This window comes from Populus euphratica, unplaced genomic scaffold, assembly GCF_000495115.2.
Source record: "Populus euphratica unplaced genomic scaffold, PopEup_1.0 scaffold101.1, whole genome shotgun sequence".
Lineage (NCBI taxonomy): Eukaryota > Viridiplantae > Streptophyta > Magnoliopsida > Malpighiales > Salicaceae > Populus > Populus euphratica.
In genome coordinates, this window is record NW_011499894.1 from 577924 (window position 1) to 595725 (window position 17802).

At 34.8% G+C, this 17802-nt stretch overlaps 3 protein-coding genes across 7 annotated transcripts in view; all 3 read left to right on the forward strand.

The window, feature by feature from the left end:
* Positions 1-3503, forward strand: part of LOC105131788 (UBP1-associated protein 2C-like) — a 4737-nt gene extending 1234 nt beyond the window's left edge. Inside the window, exons 2-6 of the mRNA XM_011034936.1 lie at positions 504-624; positions 810-953; positions 1563-1759; positions 1876-1951; positions 2775-3503. Of these exons, the coding sequence (XP_011033238.1) occupies positions 504-624; positions 810-953; positions 1563-1759; positions 1876-1951; positions 2775-3125 (889 nt within the window). The 3' untranslated portion in view covers positions 3126-3503. The remainder of the gene's footprint in view (positions 1-503; positions 625-809; positions 954-1562; positions 1760-1875; positions 1952-2774) is intronic.
* Positions 3504-4249: 746 nt separating this feature from the next.
* LOC105131789 (uncharacterized) lies at positions 4250-8223 on the forward strand. Of its 4 annotated transcripts, none has more exons than XM_011034939.1 (4): positions 4250-6562; positions 6805-6820; positions 7050-7135; positions 7676-8223. In XM_011034939.1, exon 1 carries the CDS (start codon positions 4537-4539, stop codon positions 6283-6285), a length of 1749 nt encoding a protein of 582 aa, XP_011033241.1. In that variant the 5' UTR covers positions 4250-4536; the 3' UTR covers positions 6286-6562; positions 6805-6820; positions 7050-7135; positions 7676-8223. The 4 variants fall into 4 exon arrangements, with proteins under 4 accessions (XP_011033241.1, XP_011033240.1, XP_011033239.1 ...); XM_011034940.1 differs by lacking the exon at positions 7050-7135 and having other exon boundaries at positions 4252-4435; positions 4889-6562; positions 6805-6877; positions 7676-8171; XM_011034938.1 differs by lacking the exon at positions 7050-7135 and having other exon boundaries at positions 4250-6629; positions 6805-6877.
* A 3386-nt stretch (positions 8224-11609) lies between these two features.
* LOC105131790 (uncharacterized) overlaps positions 11610-17802 on the forward strand; it is an 8442-nt gene continuing 2249 nt past the window's right edge. The window contains exon 1 of one of the 2 annotated variants that reach the window (XM_011034941.1): positions 11610-13673. In XM_011034941.1, coding sequence (XP_011033243.1) covers positions 11983-13673 — 1691 coding nt within the window. In that variant the 5' untranslated portion in view covers positions 11610-11982. The remainder of the gene's footprint in view (positions 13674-17802) is intronic. The other variant, XM_011034942.1, reaches the window with a different exon arrangement.

The following is a 17802-nucleotide window of genomic DNA, read 5'->3' on the forward strand; positions in this document are numbered from 1 at the left end:
GAATTACCTGATGTTTTCCCCCCTATGCATGATGTTCAACACGCCATAGATTTTATCCCTGAAGCTACATTACCAAACTTGCCTCACTATAGGATAAACCCGAGTGAACATGCTGAATTGCAAAGGCAAGTATGTGAGTTGTTACAAAAGAGATTTATACGAGAGAGTTTGAGCCCTTGTGCAGATCCCCTTCCTTCTCTTCTTCAGCTTCTTTCTTTTCTAAAAGCTTCTTTCTGTTCTTGAGTTAATTTTATTATTTATTGTTCGGCATCATCTTTAGATGCTACAACTTTCTATGAAGAAAACAGCTCTGGAACCGTATTTGTTGCTTCTTTGTTCTCTGCTTGTTTGTGCGCGTGAGTTTGCATGCACTGAATATATCAGTGCCTTTGTGAGAATGTTCCACTTGTCATGCTGATTGGGGGTTTGTGGGTGGTTCTTCAACTGTATGCTGTGTGATTGACACTGTGCATGTGTGTTTGCTTGCATGTTGAGGCATAAAGAGGGTCCCAATATCCTTCAATTGCAGAAGAAATTAAAGGTCTTGCCAGTGCAGATCCTGTCCATCGAAAGCTTTTTGTCCGTGGCTTGGCCTGGAACACCACTTCAGAAACCTTGTGTGCTGTGAGTGCATTGCTGGTTGCTGAGTGTCTTTTTTGTGTGCCATGGTGATGATTGTCCCACATGATACAAGTTTTGCCTTGAGTTTTTTCACATGGAAAATACTCTTTTACACGCTCTTCTCTTTGATTTTTTGCTTACTATTCTAAATCTTTCTCATGTCTAAGTGCTGTATGCTATTGTTCCAGGCATTTCAAATGCATGGAGAGATAGAAGAAGGAGCTGTGATCTATGACAAAGTGACAGGAAAGTCACGTGGTTATGGTTTCATTACATACAAGCATATGGAATCAGCACAAAGTGCACTAGGAGCACCCAGCAGATTGATTGATGTAAGTGGTTGTTTTTAAGTTCTTGCATGCATGATTTGTGTGTTTCTTTCTGTGCACAATCCCGTACTGCCTGCATGGGTGATCTGTTTGTAAGGGCATAGATTCCAAGTAATAAGTATAATTGGGTTATGGAAGATGAAATATGACATGATTAAAAGAACAGAATTATGAACTGAACACTCATGTATCATACAGAGCTTCATTAGCACATCGATCTGCTTTGAGAAAATTGAACTCGGGAAATTTAATGAACTGTGAATTATCCTGTTGTTTTTAAGTACATAATATGGCCAAATGTTATAAACAACCATACTTGAGGTGAAATTTTAGAAAGCATTGTTTAGATCTGTGACTGGTTAAGTTCACCCAAAATGTTGCTCGTCTAAGATGTACTTTAAGTATGAAGCAGAGGTAGTGTTTGTTATCGCATGGCTGTCATTACACTCTGTAGGTAGCTAGGATATTAATTTGTGATGCCAAGGCTTTTTCTCAGCTAAGCAAGAAAGTCCCAGACTCCATGTAACTTCTCTAGTTACACATTTGTGCTGTTTTCACACATTTTCATAATCTTGAGATTTTTATAATTAGTTATTTGTGTTCTGATTCCAGAGTCGGATGGCTGTCTGCAATCTAGCTTGCGAGGGATTAACTGGTGCAAGCACCACACCTGATCTAGCCCAGAGGAAACTCTACATTGGGGGTTTGTCGCCAGAGATCTCAAGTGAGATGCTGCTTAATTTTTTTGGAAGATATGGGGATATTGAGGAAGGCTCAGTTGCGTATGACAAAGATACTAATGAATCACGGTAAAATGCCATTTTCTTTCTCTGTTCATCAAGAGATACTTGCTATTTTTAACTTTTTCCCAGTGCCTAAGTCTTCAAACTTTTGAAGGTTGTTTTCTTTTCCCTTTCATATACAGTGGGTTTGGTTTTGTTACATACAAGACAGTGGAGGCTTCAAAGAAGGCCATTGATGATCCACACAAGTTATTTGGGGTAAGTTAACGATAATTCCCTAGAGGTGGTCATAATAGTGACCTTATTTATTGTTCTAATACATAAATCTTTAGAGGAGGAAAGTTCTTAAACATCATAAAATTGTGAATTTTTATTTTCATTTTGTGGCTGCTGGAATGTGTTTGTCAAGTTTGCTCTCTAATTCCTTATTCATGAGTTATTTTTCTTTATATCAAAATGCCATACAACGAAGATGGGTTATAAGTGATGTTTGCTTCTCCCAGGAAAAGGAAAGAAAACGAACTTGATGCTTGCTGTAATGTCCAACAAGGTGTAAGATTCTCTAAAAAACAGTGGTTGTGTTTGCTGAAACATTGGAGCTATGAGCCTACCCCAAGTAGTTTGGACAAAGGCTTTGTTAAATTGATTTAAGTTTTAGACCAGGACCTGTTATAGATTAACTTTCCTACTGCATTTTGGGCAGCAATCGGTGTTCGTCCTTCAGTGTATATATATATATATATATAGACACACACACACACACACGGTCTTCAAGGTCATTCGATTTTGCCCTCCTGCTATAAATTTCGGTGGTGTCCACTCAACATAGAATGGGACTCTACTTCTATTCTTATTAATTTATTCTGGTATTTATCAGGAGCTTCAAATTTCTAAGCAAGAGATCTCTCAAGTGTCTTGTTTTTGTCAAGCGGGTTGTAAAGTGCTTGTCCTAGATGCAGGTCTCTTTAATTGTGTTCCTATCTGGAAAGGAGCACAAGCCACATGAGTGACAAATTTTGATCTCTTGGTTGATCAAATTCTGTGTTATCAAACTAACGTCATTTTGTTTGGTTGGCTGCAGGGAAGAACAATCATTGTGAAGCTTGCTGATACCCACAGGAGCAAAACAGTACAAACGCATTTACCAGCACCCATGGTTCCCCTACAAGTACCAATGGGAGCAGGTGGATATGCACAGCCAGGAAAAGCACCCGCTGGCAGTGGTACCCCTGTTGGATATCCTTATCCTCAAACTGTAGCACCATATCCAGCTTCTTCATACCCTAATCCTCCAGTTGCACCTGCTCCATACCCAACACAATCTCAGATTTCCTATGTACAAGTTCCATCGAAGAAAGAACCATTAGGGCATTCACCAGCACCACCTGTCGGAATGGGTGGCTACCCCCCCTATTACTACCCTAAACAGTGACCTATTCTCAATGCAATTTCAGTGCTACTAAGGCCTATGCCTCCCTAATGTGGTACTTTTTATGTTGTCAAGTGGAGCTGTGGATGGCTCTATGAGACAGTAGCTGTTGAGAGGCTCAGAAAGGCAAACAAAGTGAAATTTTGATACTAGATGATTTTTATTTTTATTTTTATTTTTATTTTCGTTTGCCCCTTTCCCCCTTCTTTTCCAAGGACTCAGCATACTTCATTAGTCACTACCTCTCTAATATTAGATTGGAGGGGACAGGCATCTCCAGGAGACAGATTCCGCTTATGGTGTCTCTCGCTGGAAGTTGAGAACCTCGAGGAGGGAGGCTTCTACAGACTTTAGATTAACTTGACTAAAAACCTCTAATGCACATGTTGTTTTTCTTCCTGGGACCTCATACAGGCCCCCACTGGATACAGTAATTTTCAATTTGGTCTGAACTGATTTCGCCCTCAATTGGATCCTCATTGAAGAATTCATGAATTCACTTATTCTGAATGTAAATAATTGACGCATGAGTGCGATGTCTTCAAGCAACGATGTTATCTTAAGTAAGACACGTTCGGTGCAAGCTGTGTTTTGAAAAATGTGATTTAAAAGATAATAATATTTTTTTATATATTTTTAAATTATTTTGATATGTTTATATTAAAAATATTTTAATATATTCTTAAGTATTTCACTGCTAATACAGTTTAAACAGATTTTTTTGTAGAAGCGAAGGAGTGAAGAGGAGTTTTTTTTATGTTGCGTTAATTGTTATTTTTTAAAATATTTTTTATTTTAAAATTTATTAAAATAATATTACTTAAAAAATTAATTTTTTTTAACATTTTGTAAAAATATATATATGCATGCAGCGGCAGCTTTCCCTAACAGGAGTAGCTAAAGGAAGAAATTCAGGAAAAGTGGGGTTTTATTATTTTTATGCGACCTGGTGCGATCACCACCTGGTTCAAAAACTGACAGCCCCGAGACCGGCTTGGTTAGAGGTCTGGCGGGGCCTATGGGCCAGAAATCCGTGCCCAGGCCCGCCCGTTACAGGCTGACCGGGTTGCCCATGAACAGGTCTAATCTCAACGAAGAAAAGGTCTCGATATGACACTACAATCTCAAAAAATGTTTGGGTGTAAGAAATAATTTAGAAAACATTGGAGGGTACCTCTTGCAATTAACTAAGAATGCTTTTGACATTAGATTCATGGACACACTATTCACTCTCTTGCACGGGCCGCTCAGCAACCAGAGCTTCATACTTGGCGAGTTAGCCATGAACTCAAAAAACCCACCATTCTAACAAGGTAAGAAAGTCGACAAAAACTATTGTAGTCATTGGAACTTCTGTTGTGCTTATTTGTTGAATCTCTATCAAGCTCTAGACGTTATTTCTTTCGAGTTAGCCATGAACCATTTGCGCAAACTCCAAATTTTGAAGAGGGTTTCTCCCAATTTTGTTGGTAGATGCAGAAACCCAATATGGCAAGTGGGTTCTTTGTGCTACATTGTAGAAAACCCTAGGTTCTATGGGACAAAAACAACGGTTCAAAATGAGAATTTGGATAGAAATTTGATAGGTAATGATCAAAGCATTAGCAAAATCTCTGATGCAGCTAGAAGGGAAGCCCAGGCTTCAACTGCATTACTGGAGTATTTGCACTCCACTAGAAGTTTTCAGTTTTTGGATGCAGAGCATATGAGCAAATACTCACCTGTTTTTGTTAAAAACCTACTAAAGAAGGTTAATATTGATGCAGATATTAGGCGGTCCATTACCCGTTACTTGCGTTACCACCCGATTAATGAATTTGAGATTTTCTTTGAAAGTATGGGTTTAAAACCTCAAGAGTATAGTTCTCTTCTTCCACGTGATCTGATGTATTTGAGTGACGATGATTTGCTGCTTGAGAATTATCATGTGATGTGTAATTATGGGATTGCGAGAAATAAGATGGGAAAGATTTATAAGGAAGCAACAGAAGTTTTTCGATATGATTATGGGGTCCTGGCATTGAAACTCAAAGCTTATGAGAAGCTGGGGCTTAGCTCTTCTTTTATAGCCAAGGTGGTTGTCCGTAGCCCTGATCTTTTGATTGGAGATGCGAACATTGACTTTATCAAGATATTGGAGTTATTGAGGAAAGGGGGACTTGAGTACCGTAGAATTGAGAAGCTTTTGTCGGATAAGAGCACTTACAACTGGAGCCAGTTGCTTTCACTTCTAAACTTATTTGGCAAGGCAGGTTACAATGATGAGCAGTTAAGTGAGCTGATAACCCAGAAGCCATGGATTCTGCGTGAGGATTCAGTGGATAGGGCTCTTTTGCTAATTGGGCTCCTGCTTAAATTTGGATCCACGATGAACCAGATATGTTCCTTGTTTCTGCAGTTTCCCAAGGTACAGGTTGAGAAATTTGCCTCAAATTTGAGGCATTGCTTTCTGTTCTTGAATGAGATCAATATGGAGGCATATGAGATTGGGAAGCTTTTTCGTTCTCGCCCTATATTTATAGGTTCATTTACGTTGAAGAAAACCAACAGTTTGCTTTCTCGTCTGAATGCTGGGAAGAAGCGAATTTGTGAAGTCATCCAGGAGAATCCAGAAATTATGAAGAAATGGGTGAAGGGATCAAAAATTGAATGGTTACCAGACTCGGGTGAGGAACTAAGATCTCAAATGCTGAAGACTAAGTTCTTCTTAGACTTGGGATTTGTAGAGAACTCAGATGAAATGAAAAGAGCACTTAAGGTTTTCCGGGGCAGAGGAGCAGAGCTTCAGGAGAGATTTGATTGTCTTGTGATAGCTGGTTTGGATAGAAAGGATGTTTGTGAAATGATAAAAGTATCCCCTCAAATTCTTAATCAGAAAAAGGAAGTTATTGAAACGAAGATTGATTTTCTCATAAATGATTTGGGTTTTCCCGTATCATCTTTGGTCAGATTCCCTTCCTATCTCTCTTACACAATGCAAAGAGCTAAGCTTAGGTTAACAATGTATACTTGGCTCAAAGAGCAGGGAAAAGTTAATCCTATGCTTTCCTTCAGCACTATAGTTGGTTGCACAGATAATGTGTTCCTTAGTCAGTATGTAGATCGTCATCCTAGAGGCCCAGAAATTTGGGAGGATTTAAAGAAAGAAATTTGTTCTGCATAGAAGCCATCTGCTGCACATAACTTGTATTTCCATGCTTCTGCCTCTGTTAATTGCCTAGTCTGAAGATGTTTGATTCTTTTATTCTTACAAGCCAGAAATTTTTATTGATGTTGTTGTATTCAGACATCTTATATTGAAGATAATACAACGTTTTTCTCTCCTGAGTTCTCTTGGAGCACCTTCTACATATCCTGCACAATCTCAGATTTCCTATTTACCAGCTGCCATGGAGAAAGACCCCTTCTACTTTGACCAGTAACACCTCTGGGAATGGCAGGTAGTCATACTACCTTCATAAACAATGAGCTATTTGCAGTGGAATCTTGAAGTTGGTTGTGTATTTGGTAGGTTGGTTTTAATTTGGGTTTTTTCTTGAATACTGTGCTTAACTGTAAACAATGCACACATATTTAAACAGTGTTTTTATAAAACGAGGAGACAGCATTAATGCCTGTTTATTCAACTGTGAATTTTTTTATTCATGATGTCATTATCTTATTTTTCCCTTTTTGCATGCAGAGTTTGGTTTTGTGCTTTTGTTACATGCAAGACAGTGGAAGCTGTAAAGAAGGCCACAGATGAGATGCACAAGGTGCTTGGAGTAAATCTGATAATAATTCGTCAACTGATCCTAACAGTGTGCCTTTTCCTTTTTTGTTGTTCTATACATGATGATTCCTTAGAAAAGGGAATTTCTCAATCAACATGAACTACTGATTTTTTTTATTTTCTGTTTGCCTTTTTTGCACAAATGCTTTTGTACCGTACTTAAATGCAGGGCATCAACAAAAGGTTATATTGGAATACACTATCTTTCTCCATTTCAAATGTAGCAAGCCATAGAAGAAAGGTTAAGTATGATAATAAGAACATTATACTTGCAGAATGAAGTCTATAAGGAATGAAAAAGTTTCTCCGAAAGACATTAATATAATGAGCTACAGACAGTTTCTTGTTGAATTGAGGTTGTGTATTTAAGCTTCTGAGTTTTAGAAGCTTTTATAAAATATCTTTGCTGCTGCAGTTTGGACAGTATCTGATATCCCCTCCACAGTAGATAATAATTAGGGACTATGGAGTCGAATGGCCTGATTTGGAAATTGAGTGTCTGGAACTCATCCAAACTTCACCTTCAACTACGATTTTCTTTGGTGTCAATTTGATGCATGGAAAAGGATTCTTCTTTTATACTTATTGATAATGCAATATCTACCAACTATATTTAGAGGCTCTCAAGTTCTAAACAATAGATGTATCTTGAATGTCATGTTTTATAAATGGGTTGCGAATTACATGCATGCTACCCAAATGATCAACATCAGATTCTTTGTCGATCTTAATTTATTGCTACCTTCATAAAGAGAAACCTTTTCTGTTGTTTTGGTTGCAGGAATGAACTATTATTGTGAAGCGTTCCTATACCCGCAAGAGCAAATCTAGACAAATGCAGTGCTGTTCTCTGCACCAACTGCAGCAGCAGGATGGATGCAGGAGTTCAAGCATCTGCTGACAGCGTTACCCATGTAGTGCACTTATCCTCAGAAATTTGCATCACATCCTGATCTTTCTAATCCAAGCCCTCCAGTAGAGTTGCAATGAAGAGAACTCGTGCTTCCCCAGTGCAGTGGTTAATGTCATCGAGTTGTGATGATTTGATGACATAGGAAGTCCTGGGAACCTTAGAATGGCTAAGAAACCGAAATTTCGATACTTGATGTATTCTTTTTTCCTTTCCATTTTACCATCTCAATGCATTATAATTATTAACCGGGTAATTTTAGGCAACAACATGAATTTTCCCATTGCAATGTATCTTTATACTTTCTAATTGGAACCTGTTTATTTCTGAACAATATTGTTGACAGTAAAATATATATTATTCTCAAGTTTTCGTGTGATAGTAATAAGATGAGAAAATTGTACCTTTTGTGATAAAAATGATGATATTGATGATCGTAGTCAGTTGTTGTGGTGATGGTATTGGTGGCAATTATGATAAAATAATGATTACTTGAATAATAAGTTAATTGTAGTGATAGCAATGATAAAATGATAGTTAAATTAAGCTTTACAGCCTTGTACTCCAGAACAACCAAGACATCATTATCCAAACCCTAAGAACCCAACCTGACCTCTTCCAACTACTACTTCGTGCAGTTTATTTTTCTTAATCTCCTTTTTAATTAGGGCCTTGTCAGATTTTTATTTTTTTGAAAAGACAATTAACAGGTGACATCAAGCTAGGCAAATAACAGGACAAAATAATTGAATATTTGCCTCCATTAAAATTAAGCCTGACTCATAAATGAAGAATCAAACTGATGATGCATTTCTAATCATGGGGACCATGGCGCGTCGACTCCAGTCAATCATTTTTGGCGTAGAAAGCTTGGGTAAGGCATGAGGAAGAAAGGAAGGCAGCCTAAACCAAATTTGTTTCTTGCCATGAAAAGCTCACACACATAAACTGGAAGTAGTTTTACTGGAGGCAATGATATTGTGGTCAGTCAGAATGAAACGGAGGCTTTGCAGTATCACCTTTTATCTATAAGCATGTATAAGTTAGTTTGTGTTGCAAATCGTTGTGATACTTAAGGGAAAAAACTGTACTTAAGGGAAAAAACTGAAGGTTTTTAGAATTATCAAGAAGGAAAGGAGAGGAAGGCAAGCAAAACACAATCGACTGTGGCAGCTCACAGTGTTTTTGTGAGATACCACATAGGTTCGTTTGGCGTCAGTCACGGTGAAGATTGTGTTACTGGCAGTGGCGCTTTGAGGATAGGGTGAAGGCTGCGGGAAGAAAAGGATAGAAGGGTAGATCCTTTGCGATTCTCTGTTGTGCGTCAACCCCATTCTTAGTCACAGCACCCCTTTTGAAGTCTTGAAACTTTCATTTTACAGCTTTTGTGCTGGTTTCCTTGCTTTTAAAATTTAAATGGTTTTCATCGATTGGACTGGAACTATTAACAACATCGCAGGGGAGGTGATCTCTATGTCCAAAATGCTGTTAGAGAGCTCTTACTTGCTGATTGTTTCTATGACAGAAGGAGCAATAAGAGCTGGCACATGGTAGAAAAAGAAAAAGAAAGGGTTGATGATCTTTGAGCTGATGGGCTTTACACATAAATCGTTGCCTTACCTGTAGATCAACAAGCCTCCGTTAATAAACTTTGAACAAATTCAGGAAAGGGTCAGCAAAATTGTGCTGCTGCTGGCAGGTAATGGAGTTTCAAGTGTATTCTCATTTCAGAGCTTCTGCCATGCTATTATTATTCACATGTCCGTTCTATCCCCAAAGTTTTAAAAATTTTATATTTTCAAAATAAAAATAAATAAAATAACATATCTCTTATATCTCCTACGTATTTAACTCGACACAGCAATCAAACACTACCTAAATAACATCGATTATTGATATGAAGTTGGAAGCAAGAACATCCCCTAGTCCTAAACCTCTGATTGATCAGCATTACGTCCTGCTTCTACATGTAAAACGTATCAGTGCTTCACGATTGTTTAAAACCATAGTGGAAGTCAAAACAAAATCGATCCAAATAAGTTTCAGGGGGGAAGTCATAATGAATATTTGATCAGCTCTTTATTAATTAAATCTAGCAGTCTATTAACCTTATAATTTAAAAAAAAAAAAACAATATGATATAATGCCAAGAAAAAAACTTTTTTTCTTAACTAGAAATTTGCTTAGCTAATACTAGTTTCTCGATTTGTGCTATATTGCAGTAGATTAAAAAACTTCGAACATAAAAGAAGAATTCTAGGTAGAAATAACTATCTGACATTTTTATTAAACTTGATTTTATATGCTAATATTGAGTTCTTCCTGCTCGAATTTCAAATTAACTGTATAAAAATTATTTTGATATAATTTAGTTGATTTGATAAATTCAAAAATAACCTATACAACCAATAAAAATATGATATGGTTTAAAAAAATCAAGATGATATTTTTTAAAAAATATATAGAGATGAAAATATATTATATAGATTCCGGTTTCCTAATTTAAACTACTAAACTCATAACTTAGATCGTGGGATTTATAAATTTTAAAAACTGTTTTTAAAAAATTATTTTTTACCCTAAAATATGATAACTAAAATAAATATTTGTAAAATTGAACATCAACTAAAATATTTATTTGACATTGCAATAATCTCATAAAAAGTAAATTGAAATTAATTTTTTATACCAATTCAAAACTATCTAAATATTAAAGGATAAAATTTAAAAAAAAATCAATCAAAAGAAAAAATGAAATATAAAATTTTAAAAAATTATTTGATATTATTATTAAACCCGACATAATAAATCAATTTTAAAATCTTATGACCTGAATTTCTTTCTAGCCTAAATTGCCTATCATAGTTCTAAAATTAACTCATAATAATTTTTTATTTGAATGGTCTATTAATAGTTGATAAATTTTATGGGTGTTTGGCATTGTGGGTTTTTTTTTAGTTGCAATTTAAAATAAAAAAGGTAATTTTTTATTTGAATGGTCTATTAATAATTGATAAATTTTATGGGTGTTTGGCACTGTGGGTTTTTTTTGAGTTGCAATTTAAAAAAAAAGGGTTTTAAAAAAATAACTTTAATTGTGTTTTTTTTTAAATAGGTTTAAAAAAATATATATTAGTTAAAACTGTTATGAGATATGTTTTTACATACAAAATAAATAAAATACATATCTTTATAAATAAAAAAAATATATATTACTTTAGTTTCTATATAATTAAAATTTAAAACGAAATTATATGTGGAGCTTAATTCAATTGATAGAAGTCAGTTAATTAACTAAATGACTTTTTTATGTGATTGGACAAAAGATATTTACCACAAAACTAAATACTCTTTCATATATCTCATACGAGTTGTTAGACAGTATTAAATTCATCAATATAATTTAATAACAACAGCTAGAATTAAGCTAGCATTAAAATTATTTTGTACACAATCACTTGGTGTGTTTATTATTGAAGTACTATTAAAATAATTTTTTCATATTATTTTTTGTTTTTGATATTAATATATCAAAACCAATTAAAAAACATGTTTTTGATATTAATATATCAAAACCAATAAAAAAACATTAAAAAATATAAATTCAATATTTTTTTAAGTAGATATATTTTAAAAATATATTTAAATATTTTTCCAAACGCAAAACAAACAGTTCAAGGCAAAAAATATTTTTCCAAACGCAAAACAAACAGTCCAAGGCAAAAAATCATCATTTTTTTTTTGGGGGGGGTGGGCTTTTAAAATTAGAAGTCTTAACGTCATGGGGTAAAGTGTAATAGGAAAAAGGGTGAAGTGTAGGAAGAAAGTTAGAGGATTCCTTCATAGCTAGTTTTATGCTATTGAGGCAAAAATAGCCTCTCCCCAATCTCTATTTAGCTTTCATCCTCCATAAACCCTTGAGGAGTGAGGACTTGCAGCTCTGCAGCCCGTTCCAAGTTCTATGCTTTGCTCCACTGAACCAGTTAGAGAGAGAAGAAATACTGCCCCCTATATCTCCCAATCTCTCTTAGCAATCACTAAGCTCACCAAGCGTACCACACTAATAAGGTAAGAAACTCGCTTTTATACATTTATAGTGAATGTATCTTACTTTAGCCCTTCTTTTTGTTTGTTAACTCTCTAGCTATCACCGTTCTTCATTTCTCATCAAAATAGCCATGACCCTCTTTGGCAAATTTAAAATCTTCAAATGGGTTTCATCCAATTTTGTTGGTAGCAACAAAACCCCGTTGTCCTCAATGGTGTCATTATTCAACATTGCAGAAAACCCTAGGTTCTATAGTACCAAGAGGATAGTTCAAACTGCAAATGGACAAAGCATAAGCCCAGTTTCTAGGACAGAAGCCCAGGCTGCGTTATTAGAGTATCTGCACTTCACTAGAAACATACAGTTTACGGATGCAGAGAATATGAGTAAAAATTCACCTCATTTTCTTGAAAAGTTATTAGCAAAGGTTGATATTGATGCAGATATCGGGCAGTCCATTACCCGTTACTTGTGTTTTCACCCTATTAATGAATTTGAGCCTTTCTTTGAGAGTTTGGGTCTAAAACCTCATGATTATAATCCTCTTCTTCCACGTGATCTGATGTTTTTATGTGACGATGATTTACTTTTAGAGAATTATCATGTTTTGTGTAATTATGGGATTGCAAGAAGTAAGATAGGAAAGATTTATAAGGAAGCCGCGGAAGTTTTCAGGTATGATTATGGGGTCCTGGTGCTGAAACTAAAAGCTTATGAGGAATTGGGGCTTGGCCAGTCTTTTATGATGAAGTTGGTTGTATGTAGCCCTTACCTTTTGATTGGAGAGGTGAATGCAGACTTTATCAAGGTATTAGAGATATTGAGAAAAGAGGGGGTTGATATCAGTAGGATTGAGGAGCATTTGTCTGAGAAGAGTTCTTATGACTGGAGCAAGTTGCTTGCACTGCTCAACTTATTTAGGCATGCAGGTTACAATGAGGAGCAGCTAGGTGGACTCATAAGCCGGCATCTGGGGATTTTCTTTGAGGATTCAGTGGATAGGATATATTTGCTAATCGGTTTCCTCCTCAAATTTGGATCCACGATGAATCAGATATGTTCTATGTTTTTGGAATTTCCACAAATGGAATTTGAGGAATTCTTTTCAAATTTAAGGCATTGCTTTCTGTTCTTGAATGAGATCCAGATGGAGGCACATGAGATTCAGAATATTTTCCGTTCTCACCCACTAATGCTTGGTTCATGTAGATTGAAGAAACCCAACACATTGCGTTTAGCCTTGCATGCTGCAGATAAGAGAATGTGTGAAGTGATCCAAGAGAGCCCACAAGTTTTGAAGAAATGGGTGATGGGATCAAAAGTTGAACGATTGCAAAACTTGATACTGAATTCTCGGATGCTGAAGTCGAAGTTCTTGCTGGACTTGGGAATTATAGATGACTCAAATGAAATAGGAAAAGCACTGAAGGTTTTCCGAGGCAGTGGAGCAAAGATCCAAGAGAGGTTTGATTGTATTGTGGAAGCTGGTTTGAGCAGAAAAGATGCTTGTGAAATGATAAAAGCATCTCCTCAAATTCTTAACCAAACGAAAGATGTTCTTGAAATGAAGATTGATTTTCTTGCAAATAAGGTGGGTTATCCAGTATCATATTTGGTCACTTTCCCATCCTATCTTAATTTCACAACGCAAAGAGTGGAGCTTAGGTTAGCAATGTATAATTGGCTCAAAGATCAAGGAAAATCTGTGCCCGTGCTTTCCTTGAGCACTGTAATTTCTCTTTCAGATAAAAAGTTCATCAATGAGTATGTAAATAGTCATCCTAGAGGCCCTGAAATTTGGCAGAATTTGAAGAAAGAAATTTATTCTGAATAAAAAACCACTAGCTGGACCTAGCTTGCACTTCTTTTGTTCTGTCCATTGACACGGAAGTTGTGAAGATCTTTGATTTTGTAACTTCGATCTTTGATTTTGTTACTTCTACCGGCAGAAAAAATTCCGTCTATCTTTGATTGAGGTGTCGGACTGATCAACAACAAGGAGAGTTAATCTTGCATGGATTTTAAAAAAAAAAGAAAAAAAAAGGTTATGTTATGCTCTTTCATAGTAATATTTGTTGGTTTAAATATTTTTAAACACCTATAGCTTATTTATTTTAATGATAACAATTATTAGTGGATTTAATATGCATATTAAAACTTTAATATTGTAAAATGTTTTTCACATCAATTTGATACAATATTGACCCTTGGATGCAAATATGACTTGAAGATGTCTCAGCTGATAATCAAGTTTTTATGGAATTTAATTTGGCATTGCAAAAATAAATTTTATTTTAAATTATTTTCAATTGTGGAATTTTACCATCCAAAATATTTTTATTGCCTAAACATATACATAGTGAAAAATATAGTGAGAAAATTATTTAATCAAATTTTCTTTTTTTATTATCAATCAATTCATTATAAATGAAAAACATGAATTTTATCACATGTACTTTTGCACTTTTAATCACCAAAAAGCTTTTTATCTATTTTTACCTAAAAAGACTTCATCACATGGATTCTTAAATTTTTTATCTATTCATATTATTATTAATTTCTCATTATTATTAATTTCATGAGAGTAACGACTATGCATATTGTCTCACCTATAATTACCTTATGTGAATTCATGTGTAATTTCTTTAATAATTTTACAATCTTACTCATTTATTCTTTAATATTTCAAAAACTTCCATTCCTCTTTTCATTCTCCTGAAAGGATTTAAACCCTCAATTGCATCCAATCCCTCTTTCACATTCTTGAGTTATATCACATCTCTCTAAAAACTTGCACTTAATCCTTTATAATCTTCTCTGGTAAAGTGTGATAATGTTCTTATTGTATTTGTTTCTTGATCAATTATGTAATTGTCATTGCTGAAAATTGAGGTGTTAGTTCTAGTAAACTATCACAAGTATGATTTAGCCCTGATTCACGCCTCTTTAAGCTATTTTAGACCTTGAATGTCAATAGTAAACGTTAGCAAAATATAATAAAGATGTAATTTCCTCTTTCTTCGAAGCTATAGATTTCTGTCTTCAGAATTGAAACTAAAAAAGTAAAAGGACCTTAACCACATTTGTTTTGTGTTCTGTTTATAAACCTGGTAATGATTCGAAAATCAGATTTGTCTTGTACCGTTGCACTTGCGAAGGTCAGCCCTTATCATGCTTGAGTGTCGCGGGCTGGCAACTCTTTAGCTGAAACTAAAAATGTGATTGCAAGTAAAGAAAGAAGCAGGAGCCACTGTGCTTGGTCGGTCCGCAATGATTGCTTGCAGGCGCAGGAGGGCTCGCTGATGGGGGCCTCAAAGATGTTGTTGAGAATGTAGGACCATTGATAGAAACATATAATACCAATTAGTTGATGATAGGAAGCTAGACTTGCAAGAAATTCATGGGTTGCGTTCGTTAATAAGTGTTTTTCAACAAAAAAAATTATTTATTTATTTATTTTAGTTTTAAATTACTATTTATTTGTGTTGTTAGATGATTTTGATATGCTATTAAAAATAATTTTAAAAAATAAAAAATATATTACTTTAATATATTTTTAAATAAAAAATATTTTAAAAAAATAATTGTTATGGAACTTTCAAATATTTTCTAACTTTCTCTTGGTATAGCTATTTTAAGAATTATACTATTCACGAGGCGAATCTTGAAAATAAATTTTTATCTATATTTTTCTGGGGGGCGAAAACAAAATAACAATGGTGAAAATTCAATTCACATGAACAAAATCTTTTTAAGGATTACAGCATCCCAACATTACACAATAAAGTCCATTTAATTGCCATTAAAATGCAAATCTCGAGATAATCACACGTCCATATATAAAGGCAACAATTGATTGATTTACAAATCATTCAACGCAGTTCGAATAACATGAATATTTATAATCCAATAGCAAAAATCATTATGCACATATCGCAAATTACTCGAAGCAATCTAATACACATTCACATCAAAACCCAACATGTATCATAAATAATTCTAAAAACACATAAATCAGATATTCAGGGTTCAAAATTAACCTTTACGAGTTGCGAGAGTCGACTGAAACTAGACAAAACAACTAGAATGGCAATGAGAAGCAGTGTGTGTGAGGCATCGTTGCACACACCGAGAGTGTAGTGAGGCGGCTTGTGGACTATCAAGATGGCTGCTCCTCTCATTCCTCTTTCTCCTGAAGACAGTGGTGTTGATCTTCTTCAACGAAGATGAGAGATCGGTGGCTTGGAAAGTTTCGATTATTATGCAAAAGTTTTTCTAGGCTGCTTCTGTTGTGTTGTCGTCGTTGCTGGTCTGGCGACTGGTTGTGGGGAAGAGGAGGACAATGGATGGTCGACTCTGAATGACAATTTTTTTAATATGAGAAATTGATTAATTAATTTTCTTTTTATTGGTTTTAGATGTTGTATCTTGGAGTGTTGCATCGACAACATTTGCATTACTTGTCCAACCATTGCAAAAGCATCCTCTGTTTTTACTTTTTATAGAAGAAATTTGCTCAATAGTTTTATTTTAATTTTGAGTTTCTATTAAAAAAATATTTAATGCATATGAAGAAGATTTTTCAAGATTTTTCACGTCAAACTCTTATGCTTACGTTCATTTAAATAGTAAATGCGTCAATTTATTTGTTGTTTTCAATATAATAGGTTTTTTATTCTAAACTTTCCATTAGTAAATGTTAGATTTTATGTATGTTTGATATTGTTATTATTTTTACCCTTGTGGGTTACAAAAAAATATTTTTAATTACAGTTTTTTATTTATAAAATAGGTTTAAAAAATATGTGTCTTTGTTAGAATTGTTGTTAGATGAATTTTTATTTACAAAATAAATAAAAAAATATTTTTATAAATAAAAAAATGTTATTTTAGCTTTCATAAAACCAAAGATTAAAATAAATTTGTGTGTTAATACTATTTATTTCAAATGATTTTTCTATATGATTAGACAAAACACAGGAGGGACACAATACCAAATATTCTTTTCATATATCTTATATGAGTTCTACAATTTGATTAAGAAGAACAATAAGAAGGGACATTAAGCTAGCATTAAAATTATATTGTACCAAAGTGTAAACAACTGATGGATCAGAGACCCAAGAAATTCCTGCTCCTTTACACAAATGCCTTAGAATGGCAGGAAAATCCTTTCTTCTTTCATTTTTTTTTATTTTTTTTGCTCAGCTGAAAATTAAACAGAAGAACTAAACACTAAGAAACACAATGCCCATAGAATCAGCTAGCAAGAGGCTGCTTAGTCCATTTGGAGGCTACTCCCATATAGAAACTTTACTCGATCTTTTTTGGCTGCCTTATTAGCCAAATAATCAGCACATGAGTTTGCTTCCCTAAGTGAATAGAGAACATCAATCTCCCAATGTCCCTTCAACATCTCCCTAATATCCATGATGAGAGATCTAAACTTATAAAAAAGAGATACAACATCACGCATGAGTCAGATGGCATCCATCGAGCGAGAGTTACAAAGTACTTCCCTCTCTGTTTCTTTTTCTTTTCTTTTTTTTGTGGCCTTTTAAGATTAGAAGTCTTAAAGTCATGGAGTGAAGTGTAATAGGTAGAAAGTTTGAGGATGCCACTATAGATTAGTTTTATGCTATTGAGGCAAAATAGCCTCCCTCTGATCCCTATTTAGCCTACATCCTTCATAAACCCGTGAGGAGTGAGGACTTGCCGCTCTGCAGCCCCTTCCAAGTTCCATGCTTGGCTCCACTGAACCAGATAGAAAGGGAGGAAATCCTGCCCCCTATATCTCAAAATCTCTCTTAGAAATCACTAAACTCACCAAGCCTACCACACTACCAAGGTAAGAAACTCTCCAAGAAACTTGCTTTTATACATTTCTAGTGAACGTACCATACTTTAGCCTTTCTTTTTGTTTGTTAACTCTCTAGCTATCACCGCTCTT

What these genes read in the sequence shown, in the direction of transcription:
- LOC105131789 (XM_011034938.1), top strand. Translation starts at nt 4,537, where the DNA reads ATGAACCATTTGCGCAAACTCCAAATTTTGAAGAGGGTTTCTCCCAAT.